Source organism: Calonectris borealis, chromosome 5 (genome assembly GCF_964195595.1).
Source record: "Calonectris borealis chromosome 5, bCalBor7.hap1.2, whole genome shotgun sequence".
In the NCBI taxonomy this organism is placed as follows: domain Eukaryota; kingdom Metazoa; phylum Chordata; class Aves; order Procellariiformes; family Procellariidae; genus Calonectris; species Calonectris borealis.
The window spans coordinates 50,616,200-50,630,687 of NC_134316.1; the positions used below are offsets into that span (position 1 = coordinate 50,616,200).

The window sequence follows — 14,488 nt, forward strand, 5'->3', positions numbered from 1 at the left end:
AGGGCAGGACAGGGCAGTCTGACAGTCCTCATCTGAGGCTTCCAGGCGTATGACATGGGTTTGAACTGGTGCAGTCCCCACTCAATCCTCCTCCTCCCTACTGCAGGCTGCACCAGGCAGTGTAGGAGCTCTTGCACCAAGGGCTTCTCCAATGACAGAGCAACTTTTTCAGCCGTGACTTCGGTTTCAGTGGGCTTTTTTCTTTTTTTAAATAATTTCCACCCCTCTGATGCTGTGAAGCTTTTAACACATAGAGCTCTTCAAAAACTACCTCTTTTGTAGAAACTGGATGTAATTAAGTCAGTCAAAATGCACCTGAAGTACCAGTCTGAAGATGAAAACCTAACCAACCTGCCTTTGTTCTGTGAGAGTTTCAGTTTACCAATTGAAAGGTTTTAGAGCACAGGAGAAGATTCTTCCATTATCTAGGAAACCCAGGCTGCTAATTGCAGAGTGTGGGTTTCATTTAGCATTCTTGTAAAAAGACTCTCTATATCTCACCCACAACTGCGTGTAATTGTTTGTTACGAACACTTTCCCGCAGACTCTTCATTCCTGAACACGTCGAGCAGTAAAACCTGTTGCAAGTGAACACCAGAGGGAGCAGTAAACATTTGTCTGGTAGGTAGTTTTTAAATTGGAGGTGGAACAATAAGGTACAGGAAGCCTTGGGGAAACTTAAAAATGGTTATCGTGGGCTATATTTTCAAACTACAATATACTGCTAATCCAGTCTAATTCCCCACCAGTGCGGGATCAATGAAGATTAAGAGCAAGTGTGCAGATACAAACACTTTGAATGATGCAAGCTTAGTTGTGCCACATCTGCCACCTCCTCATCCACCCCCTGATGACACTAGAAGATTTATAAGTCTTCCGAGACTATAAAGCATTTATACAAAACGCTATCTGCATTTAGATAGATTACATGGAACCGAAAATATACCCAACATAGAAAAGATAGACACAGAATGCAATGTGAAAAAGTAGGGCATTTTTATTATAAACACACAGTTCAAACTCTACAGGGTAAGACCAAGAACATGGTTACGAGACACATAAGAGAAGATAAAATCAAGGATTAATATGCCAACATATCAGCAACGAACAAGTAATCACAGCACTATCAAATATTATTCTACTAACCTGCCAAAGACAGTTAAAAATGCTTGCAAAAACAACAATAGAAGCATGTTTACAACTGTAAAAACACAGATCAGAAAACACTCCCACCACACATTAATAAAAGCCCCCCAAAACATTTTTTTTTAAGGAACTGAACATAAGAAGAAAATTTAAGTTTTCTCAGGCCTTTATCCTTGCACTACAGCATGCAGCCCACCAGATCTACCCAGGAGTTCCTAGGGCAGAAGGACCCTGGCTTCAGCATGGGTTCCAAGGGCTTCAATTCCCTGATACAGAAAGGCTCTTACCACATTTGCTAGACACCTGGATTAAATTGGTTTCTCAGATTGCCCAAATATGAGTCACAGCGTTCAGGGCTATGAGAGTTAGCCTGCTGGTGTGGAACTCCAGAAGAGCTTGGCTCATCACACCATGCTGAGTGCAACCCAGGACTGCAGACATTATAAACCTTTCAGTTCTGACTGCAAGGGGTCCCCTGCAAGCACATGTGTCTCAGGCAAGAGACGACGCTGACCTTTAGCACAAGCCTGCTTGGCAAGTGGCTTCAATACCTGCCTGGAGAATGCTAGTTAAAATGGACCATTTTCATGCAGTACTTCATTTAATGAAGACATTCTCCCCCATGGAGAAGACTTGCTCATAAAGACTCTGTCTGAAGGACAATCGGAGCAAGCTCTGATGATGATGGATTGCTGGTGATGAAATGAGCTTTTTACTACCGCAGTTCCAGATGTTCCTACAGAGGCCAGCTCTTGCTAGCCAGTGCAGAAGTATGTTGGCAGCATGTTCTTACAAGCATGGATGGTGCCCTGTTGCTCCGACATCCACTCCACACAGCCTTTAGCACTGACTCAAAAACCTGCTTTACCTTTATGTTTGTATTGAATGAGCAACAGTGGCAACTGGAAACAAACATGTGAGAGACAGAAGTTCCCAACATGAGAACACACCGCCCCAAGGCTATCCTTGCACAGGAATTTTCTCTAGCCCACAGCCTACACTCTTTATCCCTTGGATTAACACAGCTAGTCACTGTATTCACTGCGCGCCACTATTTGCTCATAGCTGAACACACAAACTTGGCATGTAAGAAATGGCTCTCAGAAGAGCGATGAAGGAAAATTTAGACTTCTGGGTATTTGGTATGTCTCTAATTCTGGCTGCTGTCATGCCAGGCACTTAGCATGGATGATCTGCCATGCTCTGAATCTGCACCATCTGCTGCTCGTTAGCTGACAAAGGCAGCAACATGCCATCTCTCCACTAGCTGTTGCTCATTAGCTGACAAAAGCCATTTTCAGTGTTCACATCGTTCTTTCTGTAATAATCTAATACAAAGATATACAAAGAGCAAAGAAAAGAGGAAACAAAGATGACAGAGTAAATTATGAGCCTAACTAAGAATATTAGCATACTCTTAAATCTCAAGGAGACAATCCTTCCAACAGCAGCATGCAGGTCTTAGCCCCAAAGGAGTATGTCAGCAGGTAGGTATAAAGGTCAGCACTACAGATAATCCATTTACTTCAAAATGTTTTGAAAGATGCAAGCACACTTTCTAGGCTCTTTCCATTCAGGTTCTCTATTTTGTGCCATTTTGGATCTTCCATATCTGATAACAGACAGAGAACAGAGTGGCTGACAGCATGCAGCTCCCACCTTGATTAATGTCAAGTGCTTGCTTGGGGTTAGCAAGCACTAACCCCAGGTATATATATGCCTGGTATGCAACCAGAGCAGGATTTAGGAGCTACGCAATCAACACCTACAAGCTCCACAGGAAAATCCTGTGGAGAGAAAGATTCTGCATTTGTCTAGTGAAGCCTCAGCTTCCATTGTAAATCATCTACAGAGCTAAAAAGCAATAGTAGTAGTAGTAGTAGTTAAAAGCCCACTAACGTTTAAAAGAAACCTGCATGACAGATATTGGACTACACAGGCTGATGAGCAATCCAACAGACAAGAACCAGCAGAGCCGGGGGAATGAACTACAAAAGGGTTCTCCATTTTGGGAGATGCACTGATGATAGCAGATTAATCAAGCTATAGAGAACTGGAAATACTCACAAAACATTTACACTGCTATGGTCAATTAATTCTTTTTCAAGCTCAATTAGTGCCTTGGAGGAAAAGCCAAAGAGATACTCCGCTTCAAGGAGAAGCAGTTCTTATTTACGACAATGAGAAGTCACTGTCTCAGCTTATTACCTCCCTCTTATGCCTTTTCTCAACCCTCCTGCCCAGATAAAACCGGGTAAAATTTTTCTGTCATCACATCACCATGACAGAAGGCAAGAGTACAAGAAATGTTCTGTGCACTAAACAGCATACAGACAGCTGGCATGGGAAGTGTTAAACTGATCACGGGTCAGGGCACAGAGGAAGCAACAAAGATGACAGATGGTATGGATTCTGGCAAAAGTGGGAGATGATGAAAAAGCCCACAAGCGAAGTGACACGGTTAACAGAGATGGTCCTGCACAGCAGGAGAGGGACCAAAGGAAGAGAGGGAAGAGGTAAGACATGAATGGACAAGGTGCAGGTAATTCTGCTTTGCATCTTATTTCCTCCTCACACCCAGACGAGCACTTTTCACTCGCTGGCTGCAGAAAATGAGAACTAGACCACGAGTTGTAAGTTTTCCTGTTTGAAGGGGGACAGACAGGATGAGATACTACAGCAGTGGAATTGATAAAGTGTTGCTGGACATCCATGTTCAACCGTAAGGCAATCTAAAAGAGAGAGAAAGACTTTGCGCATAACCACACACGTGTGCCTGAAACTTCCTCAGTGGGCATGCCAAAACAGGGCATACTTGTCTTCACAGAAATACCAGTCCACAGTACCAAACGAATCCTGTAACCAAACTCCTATTCACACACAAACACTTTAAAGCAAGGTTAAAGCCTTTCAATGTGAACTAGTTAGTCGATGAGGAATCACAAAGCAGCTTAAAGCACGGCTCAGAGTAGTAACACACTGGGAACTCAGCCATCTCATGCTGCTAATGCAACTCCTACGGCTTTGTCTTCACTACCAACAGCTCAGCTAACGCAAAGCAACGTCACAGCAGAAAACAAAGGACTCTAATTTTGCTGCAAGCTAAGTTTTCGTAAGTAGAGCCCTAGCCCAAAATTATTAAAAAAATAAAAATATTTTATACCTATATCTATACACACACACGCTCCAACCCTTGCGATGCTAGCGTGACACTTTCAAGCATGGCTGTCCTCCCTGGAGTTGCCTGACACAAGTAACACAACACACGCTGGTACAGTGACACAACCAGGTGTGATGCACACACTTACACATTTTGAATGTTCTTACTTTTCAACTGCTGTTTCTGCAGTCAAGAAGAACAATTCCTGGGCTCCTACGTTGCCCTCTCCCACTCACTAAGGCCAGAGGATCTGAATGTTAATTGCACTGCACATCTTCAAAAATTGTTTGGTTCAGCTTCTATCTCATCACTGGAAACCAATCATGTACTAGGAAAAACATTTTCCCAGTGCGCATATCCAAACCCTGGAACAGATGCCCAGTGGGGCTGTGGGCTCTCCGTCCTTGGAAATGTGCAAAACCTGACTGGACAAGGCCCTGAGCAACCCTGATCCAAGTTAGTCCTGCTCTGAGCAGGCAGCTGGACCAAAAGACCTCCAGAATCCTTTCCAGCCTAAAGTAATCTAGGAGCCTATCTTTACCGATTGACACAAGCTGGAGCGGGGAGAAGAAACAACTGATTTTTCTTCTTCCTTTGCCCTTCTCAGACAAGATGCTAGGGCTACCTTTCAATGCCTTAACTCTGAGCTAGGAACTCCTCTAACACCAGATTCGGGCTGTATAAGTCCATCAAATTATGATTACTTTCTGATGCAAAAGACTGGTTGGTAACATGGTAGTACACCATAAGAATGGGACCATTTTCAAAATTCATCAAAAGAGCAAACCAAACTTTTTTAGCTACACACACTGTATGTATATACTTACATACCTAAGTGACTGAATTGTCCCTCTGAAGCTATTAGCAAAGCTAGGTGCTTAGCAGGATTCAAAAGGGGATGTTTCCTGGGTTAGAAGGATCATCCATCCTTGAGACAGTAAGCCAACTTCCTCAATTCAGACATAAGCCAACAACTAACGACGCAAAACCTTCCCAGCTTCCTTACTAATGCTGTAATGCCGCCTCCCAGTGAATCCTCTCACACCCCACGTCTCTGCCATGGTGCACAGACTGCAGCTACAAAGGCATATTCAGTATCCCCCCCACACAGTGGCTGGTTCGTTAGACATGCTTCTCATGGCAGCACACACAGAGTTAAAAGCTGCCTACTAAAATGGAGAGGATAGAGATGCAGAACAGGCAGCTTGAAGCTCTCTGAATGCATTACAGAACGTTGTTTGCATGAATATTAATTTTTTGTTTGGAGATTCAGATGAGCACTATCTCCATTCTGTTTTGGCTTATCTGACCTGTTAACAGCAGGCCAGCACAAGATATGAATCCCTTGCTCTCCCTGTTGTCTCTTTTCCATGCTAATTTTACATTTATGAAGGTGATCACATACCAGATAGATGTATGGGAAGAGGAAAGAACAGTCTAATTATCTCCGTTAATTTGGGCAGGATGAAAAGGATGCTCATCCTGCAAACTGTTAGCCAATCAAGTGGGCTGGAAGTATTTAAATAAAAAACCCAAAGGACAATTCTGCAGAAACTTAAATTCATAGTTGCAGCATAGCCTAGATCAGTGAGGTTTATTTGAGTCCGTCATGACAAGAACAAGTTTTATGAACTGTCATTTTGCAGTTATTTATATTTTATTGTCAGTTACTATGTTCATTACTGACTGCAATTCACTAGATCCAACTGATTTTGGTAAGGAAATTTTTGGAGAGAGTCACAAAGTGTATTTTCCTGTAACTGATTCATGGGTAAATACCCAGCCCAGCCTTCATTAAGAAAATCTTCACTGAGGTTAATGAAAATCTTCATTAAGATTTTCTAATTGTACCAGGCGAAACAAAATTCATGCAAAGCAGAGGATGACAACATTCTTAGAGACAGAAAACCTCCTGGTTTGTATCCTATAAATACAGAGAAGTGCCATCATTCAGCTTGTTTTAAGAAGTAGAAACAGCACACCAAAAGTCATGCTAGCAGCATATTCAGGAGCCAGGTAATGAGGAACCTGAGAGTCACAGAGCTGTTATCATCAGGGACACCTCACTGAAAGGTACAGGTTGAACTTCGGACGTTTTTTATTCTTGCCGAAGCTCCCGCTAATATAAATTCTGCTAGGGTTTAAACAGACATGCATGACAATGATCAACCCTTACAACAGGTCTATCCTTTCCTAAGATGTTAAAATCTGAGTAAGAAAAAAAAAAATAACCTGTCTTCAATGTTGCAACAAGCCTGATGCTTTATAAAGACTGCAAAGCATCAGATATTTTATACAGATACTTTTAATGCCTTAGAAAGGGAGAAAAGCTCACTGGCTTAAAGCAGAACTATGTATGGAGATTTCCATGCCAGTTATTAAAGCCTCCTTATTTTAAAAGGGATGGATAACTGGGGTTAAAGAAGAGGCATCAAGTTAAAAAAACAAGAGCGTTTACTAAAACATGGTATTTCTAGTTAATTTGGAAGAAGCTATTCTTTCTTCCTTCTGCTCCATAAGCAAAGCTAATAATGTCTTGGAAGTGTCCTGGGAAAAGTAAGCTTCTTATAATTTGGCTTAAGTTTAAAGAAAACCACCATGAAGTATATATTTAAAGGAGCAACATTTGTTAGACGAAAAGCAGTAACTTACTTCTCAGAAATTTCTCAGTCGCTCTAGAATCACATGAAATTTGAGGGTTTTTTCACTCCCAACTGGATTTCAAACCATAGTGTTAACGCTGCAGCATAATCTTGCTGTCTGGGTAAAACATGTAGGCTAGAAAGTTTCATGCTAACTAATGGTTGAATAACATTAACCAAAGCTTAATTAATGCTAAGAAAAAGATGAAATCACTGAGGAGAACCAGACCAGACTTTTTTTTGGCTCTCTAGAACTGGGAGGTCTGTAGGGAGGATTAAAACATGTAACCATTATTAGCCAATTCATTTGGTCTATTTTCCAGAAAGTTAGTATTAAGTTTCAAAGGGTTAAGAATTACATTTTGACAGGAGAGAACAAAAATAACAAGATACAGTCAACAATTTTGAAATGAAAGGAACTAGTCTTGATAGTAGTGGAGGTCAACTTATAGCACTAGGCCAGTGTGCTGAAGCAGTATACGCAGGATTCCTAAAAATCACAGGGCATCACCCTTCCACTGGAAGAATTGTAAGTCAGGTCTGTCTCAATTTATCCAGCTGAGAATAGGGGTTTAGGTACCTGCTACCAAATGTTGTATTAAAATCGGACAATTTGAAGAACCTTAAAGACCTGAAATAATAAGAAAGGCTGTACAGTTTTTCTAACAATAGTGAAATTAAGAAACAGCAGTAGTTTTGTTACTTACCTGATACACACTACAGAACACACCAGTAACACTACCTAGCCAAGCTCTGTGATATTAAGCACGTTAAGGTCACTTACGGCATTCCTTCTCATCACTGTCATCAAAGCAGTCCGGCAGCCCATCACACTGCCAGGCCCCTGGGATACAGCGCCCGTTACTGCACATGAAGTTTCCAGGAATGTTGCATTCGTTTGTGAAGTTATTCCCAGGCAACAGTTGGCTCTCTGTGACAAACAAAAAAGAGGAAAGTTTACAAGGGATTTTAAAAATGGCAGCGAAAGCAGTCACTGAGCAAGCTGTTTATCAGTGGTTGAATGAAGATAAGACAAATGGATCTTGACCCTGGTTGTCATTATCCCAACAGTACCCTGAGTACGGTACTTGGTAACACTTTCTTTTTCCTAAATGATCATTTTGCCTGTTCTCCATTCACACTCCCCATTTTACAGATTTCTTTCTTGCTATTTTCTTTCTAGGAACATACATGCAGCCTTCTATGTATCCTCAGGTCAAAGCAAAGTTTGTTTAAAAAAAAACCCTCTCCTTCACAGTGTCAGTCTAAACACAAGTAAAAGAGATGAGGCTACAAGAACTCAGCTCCATACTCCCATGCTTTTGTCAGATCAGTACTTAGCCTGCAGAATGTATTTTTGTTGTTGTTGTTACCCAAGGGCTAGGAACTAGGTAACACATTGACTAATTCATACTAGGTTTTCAATTAAGTTTTAAACATAGTGCTGCTGATCAAAGTTAGAATTGAGCTTCTTGGTGTTAATATAGTCCCCTGGCATACATCTGTCCACAGGCTAGTAAGGCAGCTGGCACGCTAGGACTCTGCCAAGGGGAGGGATACTTGCCAAGTAGCAGGAGACTGGAGATGAAGAGACTGGTGCAAGAGGGAAACCTAGAGATTTGCCTTCAAGGTTAAACACACCTCTAGTCAGTCATTTTAATCTACCCTGTCTCCCACTTTGTGCATTGTTTTTGGAATGCAGATACCACAGAAACACAAACTTCAGTGAAGGAAGATAATGACACTCAATGGTTTTAATAAGCACCAAAATGGCATGTCACGTTGTCGAGCTGGGGGGAAGCTGCAAGACAAGGCAGAGGATGAGAGAAAGAATACCCTTCCCCTCATCCTCCTCTGTCATGTTCCAGACAAGTCTCAGGCAACGTGCACTTGACCAGGCAAAAACCAGAAACACATAACCACATAAGGGTGGAGGTGTCACAAAAATATGCCCCCCGGCCTGCCCGCACATTTTCATGGTTCAAAACCAGGAAGAACAAATTAAGCTGACGTGCAGCTCAATCGTTTACCTATTTTGAGGGTAATTGCAGGATTTTTGGAACCCTGGGGGAGTGGCAGAGCTGCAGTCCCCTCCATTGCCCACCCTACACCAGCTTGCTTCCCACTCCTGTTGGAGTCCAACTCCCTCCTCTCCCCGGGAAGGGCCAAGTTCCAGGGGCGAGGAGAAGCGCTATAAATTATGGCGAGTGCCCCACGGGCCACAGAGCCGATCACAGCTGCCAGGATCAAGGAAGACCCTTTCCTAGCTCATTCCTCCAGACCCAGGGAGGAACCTGCTCCGTACAGGCATCTCTGGAGAACTCAGCGCCAAAACAACGAGCCGCTAAGCATGAGGCTTTCCAGAAACTCCTAAATTGGCCAAACGCAGATGGTTCCCTTCCTTCCCCGCAACATAGCAAAAAGTTGCATCCCTGACACAGACAAAACTGCAAAGTTCTACATCACTGTTTCAAAAGTCACATGATAGGAATGCTTCAGGGAGGGGTTTTTTTTATGCCTATGTCTGCCCCAAACAACATATTTCCTCTCAAATGTTATTTCTTGCAAATGGCTGACTCTTCTGGGGATGTTTTAAGAATCTACCAGCACAGAGCAGATACTTTAATGGAAATTTGTCCTGAGCTGTTAAAAGACGAGCCAGTTCAGAAAAAGGTGGAAAGAAGGTCTTCTGAGGCAGATGGGGCAATCTCAGCCACTGGCCACACACCCAGAGCCACTGTAACTCTCCTGCTGTAGCACCTTAAAGAAAGAAAGTGACAGCCAGCAAAAAGCAAGCGCAGGCTACGCAGCTGGCAATTTGATGGTTTTTTTGCTTTTAGCAGTTTCATTCAAACCTCAGTTTCATTCCCTGCATCACTGCTCTTCTGATCAAGAAAGAATGTGTTTGCCCTCTACGCTGCGATGGGAAAAGGCAGCTTCCAGAGCACACTGGGAGAAGCTCAGCTCCAGCCCACTCAGGCAGGGCCTTCACTGCTCCCAGCAGCTCCCGGGGAAACGCTGTACCCAACTCCACTTCATGCCCGAGTCCCTAAATCTAAATCAGCAATGGGAACAGTTTGTCCTTGGCTAGTCTTGCCATGCAACGCTGAACAGATACGGCGCTGTCAATAACCACCCCCGGGCTAGTGCAGCCTTACAGCATCACTGTTAACTAAGTTCTATGTTCAACCAGCACAGGGTTTTTTCTTGGTTTTCTTTTGGTTTTGGTTTTTTTTTTCCTTAAACCAGTGATTGAACACATTCAGGTCAGTCTTCGTATCATTGACCTGTACCTGGTAAGTAATCACCAAACCAAAATCGCCACTCTCAAAGAGCGACAGAGGGTGAAACTGCCAGCATTACACAACCTCCTATTAGCAAACAACTCCCAGGGCGCTAACACCACCTCTGCCTGCAGCTGGAGAAAACCTACCGCAGAATTACAAAACTGCAGCACGCCGCCACCAGAGCGGGATGTGAAAGAGATGAGATACCCAGGTAAAGGCACAGCCAATATGCCATGTTCTCAAGTTTCTTATAAGGCATCCAAGGGCTTCAACAGCAGAACCTAACTCCTTTCTCCACACTCCCCCCAAAAAATAGCTTTCAGGTGAGCATGGTACCACTGGAAGACTTTCCTGGTAGTTGTCGTAACTTTTATTAGAGAGAATTTACAAGTTCTCAAATATTACAAAACTGAAATGTCCTGGCTAAGAATAAATCTCTGATGTAAAATGGAGTTTTTTCAAGCTTGACAAGAGAACTAGGAATTACCGAGGCTTTTGCTCTCTCAGAACCTAAGCGCCTAGGCAGTACATATAGGCAGCAACATTAAAAAGGTGCCATTCTCATGGCATCTCTGTTGCTCTGCCCTACTTTCTTGTCTAACCTCATACCCACATCTCTCATCCAACCTGCTCCACTTCCACATGGAAGCTGCACCTACTCAAAATGAAAAATCCTGCTGTCAACACTTAAGTGAGACCTCTTCTAGACTTGGGCAAGTTGCTAGCTAAAAACCAACACCAGGTCTCACAGCTACCGGCCCCAGACAGAACTGTCTTCTCCCGCCTAAGCACCAAGGTGTTCCTGAGAAAACATAACTGGATGCACTTCAAGCACTGTAATACCTCCTGTGCAGAATAACCAAAGTTCAGCTCCTGCTGTTATCTTGCCTGAAAAGCTTTAGTCGTGATCTCCACACTTCTTTAATGAAAAATTTAGACCAAGCCAAATCATTTAAGCAATTTTTAGAGTTTCAAAAAGCAAACCAAGAAACAACTCCCGCAAAAAAGCTATCGAGTCCCTGTTACTTTTAACATAACTTTACTTTTACCTTTAAATAGATGCTATACTTCTACCCTACTGAATTGAAGCAACATTCCAGGAACAGATACCAAATTTTATTTGTTACCCAGTAAGTTGTTTGTTTGTAGGATTTCCTTTGTCATACAATAAATTTATCCTCAATGTTCTTCTAAAGCAAGGATGTATTACTAACCTTTTCACCGAATAGGAAACAAAAGATACTGGCAGATCAAGTTACTTGCCGACAGCCCTACACAAGCTTTGCTGCAGAATTGGAACTCAGAACTCTGACTCAATCAAATTTCAAAGCAACAGCTATTTCCCTTCATCAGCTGCTAGAAGAGAGTTGCAGGTTACAGACGGCAATTTGAGAGTCATAGCCAACGCATCTAGAAACTTGTTACGTGCATTACTCCATCTTTAAAAAATCCATTGGTGGATAAAGAACCATCAAAACAATTGCACATGTGGAACTGTTTTAAATCATATTGCTCCTTTTGCTTCCTTCACTTTGCAAATCTCCTCTATCGGATGTAAAAACCTTCAAAGAAATCCTCAGTGCGGTCATCACCTCCCAACCCTCAGGAATGCGATGTTCCTGCCCACTCAGCGCACAGCCCGCTGCGTGACTCGGGGGCTCTGTGCACGCACATGCGGAGGAGCAGCGTTACAGACACGCACCAGACAGACATGGAAAGGACCAAACTAGATCATCTTGTCCATTTTTCTAATAAAATCCATACAGATGTCAGGTTTTGTGCAGCCAACTTGCTATACCGCCCGTTGGCAGGGGCAGAAATTCCTTCAATCAGGCAGAGCTGGCTTTCCAATAGTTGACATATTTACCCTGCAGCCTCTTTGACTAATTTTGAATTCAGCCCAAATGTGAGCTACACGGATGTGTTCAGTTAAGTAAAGGAGGAAGGGAAGAAGGAGAAAGTAGTAGTCCATTTTCACTGCAACACTTGCTCACTTTAAGAAGCATACCATCTGGGCTGAATAAAAAAAGGACTGGTGTTTCACTTTGAAGGGGACTGAGTAAGGAAAGTCAATCTGTTTTAGCAGCCACTTCCAAAAATGTTAGCATCTGAATATTTAATAGTCACTGAAAAAGGATCAGGGAAAAATAAATAAAAGGACAAGTCATACTGAGCACTTCACACTGTATTAAGAAAGCAAGTCAAGGATATCTTTCACAAAAAACCTTTTACCTGAAAGCACTCCAGAGAACTGTGCACTGTTACAGAACAGATCACTACTGATAACGCTGCTGCCTCTGTATCAGAAAGTGTAATCAGTAAGAGTAGGCAGTCACCTGGCCAAGGAGGTTTTGAGGAAGAAATACAAGACATTTACGTGTTCAACACCCGCATGAACAATGCCAGTAACTTCAGCCTCTTTGCAAAGAGGATCTATCGCCAAGGATGAAGCATGAACTCTTCACTGCCAAATCTTTGGCATGTCTTTTGTGGGAATCCTGGGATCTTCACTGGATACTTTCAATGGATTGCTGCTTAAAGTTTTTCAAATGTGAAGAGAATTATTTTGATCCAGGCTAGTATGTAGCTGTGAGGCCAAAGGAGTACTCACGATACCTTCCTATCACACGATGCACACAGTATGCTACGTACTTGAATGAATTCATTCTTTCCTTCTGCTTACCCCCTTTCGGGTGTAACTCCACACCAGGTTTGATTTTAGCACATCTCTTACTGAAATCTGCAACGTGTTGTGAAAACAAAAGGAGAGAGACTAGAACAAATCAGTAGCTGGAATTTGCAGCAAGATGGCATCAAAAAGACATACCTTCAATACCTGCCAATATTTGCTCACCAGCCAAACATATCACAACTAAAGAAGAGTGAGCGATAATGGCAGACTTGAACAAACACTTTTTGATCTTCCTCCATCATCTTAAGAGATAGCAAATAAGCGGTGCTAAGTGCCTGGTAGGATATTACAAGATTTGATTCCTCAGAGAATCAAATAGTTGCAAAACTATTTACAAATGCTTACATTCAGGTCCAGTTGTTTCTGTAAATTTAGCCACTAAGGACAGATGTATCTTATCATACTTCTTCATGTTGACACGAAGCATCTGACTCACTCCACATCTACTTTACAGATATCTACTAATGCAGATGATGCACCCAGAAGAGGAATTCAAAAGCTGAGCACGAAGAAACTCCAAACATTATGCTTTGCTTATAAACTTCAGTTTAACATGTGCATGCATAAACTTCACCAGCAATAGAAGTATGTTGTCAGCAAGACACCACCAGTGGAATTTAAGGTAGACTTGGCTTAATACTCACTGCACTGAAACGGAAGGCAGAGCCAATTTGTGCTTATGAGGGAACATCAAAGTCAGGACTCCTGCAGCCACCAAAGAGTCTGTGGCAACAAAGTTACTCAACCTCTTTACTACACTTTACCCATTGTTAAAATTAAAACAGGGCACTAGTTTTTAAGAGGAAGGTCCCATATTGAATTCAAGTATGCAGGGCAGAAAAAGATTGCCCATTAACAGCACCAAACAGGTAAGGAAAGTACACTAATGAGGACTAAGTTTACTTTCCATCTCTTAAACACCTTTGATATCACCCAAAAAGTTGTTTGCAGGTGCACGTTCATAAGCATATCTCGTAAATCCCTATAAATGGTAGTTGTCAGCCTGATTTGCTTTCCTATGCACTACTGCAGAAGGTACCTTGCCAGAACAGAAGAAAAGCATCCCAGCGCGCAGGCTGGCTTTGGGAAGCAAAGAATAAGACAAACTCTCTCTTGTTCTGCCGTGAAGCCTCTAACAACACCTATGCCATCTGTCACAAGTAAAGGACACCTGCCAGTGATTATCTGACAACTTAAATCCTCTTGAACAGTTTTAATCCCTATCCTCATTTAAACTGCCTGATGATTACATTGCTTATGCAACATTAGAAGTTATGAGGGTTATTTGTAAAGACAGATTGACAGCCCCACTGCAATACAAGCGCTCAAAAAAGTTTCTTCACTGAAGCAGCAGGTAAATTTGTGATTATTCAAGGAACTGCTCACTGTTCAGGTTCGACTTCCCCTCCTTCAGTTTTCCAACTGTGATCCCTGAGTTGCGATATATTCGATATCTAGCATTTTCAAGATTTAAAATGGGTCAGGCCTAGTCAAAAGAGCAGAAACTCCTATGGTTACTTCCAATTAAACACTAAATATTACTGAGGCAAGTCAAAGTCAA

At 42.4% G+C, this 14,488-nt stretch overlaps 1 protein-coding gene across 1 annotated transcript in view; it reads right to left on the minus strand.

The window, feature by feature from the left end:
• LDLRAD3 (low density lipoprotein receptor class A domain containing 3) overlaps window positions 1–14,488 on the minus strand; it is a 111,969-nt gene that overhangs the window by 66,707 nt on the left and 30,774 nt on the right. Inside the window, exon 2 of the mRNA XM_075152370.1 lies at window positions 7,733–7,879. Within this exon, the coding sequence (XP_075008471.1) occupies window positions 7,733–7,879 (147 nt within the window). The remainder of the gene's footprint in view (window positions 1–7,732; window positions 7,880–14,488) is intronic.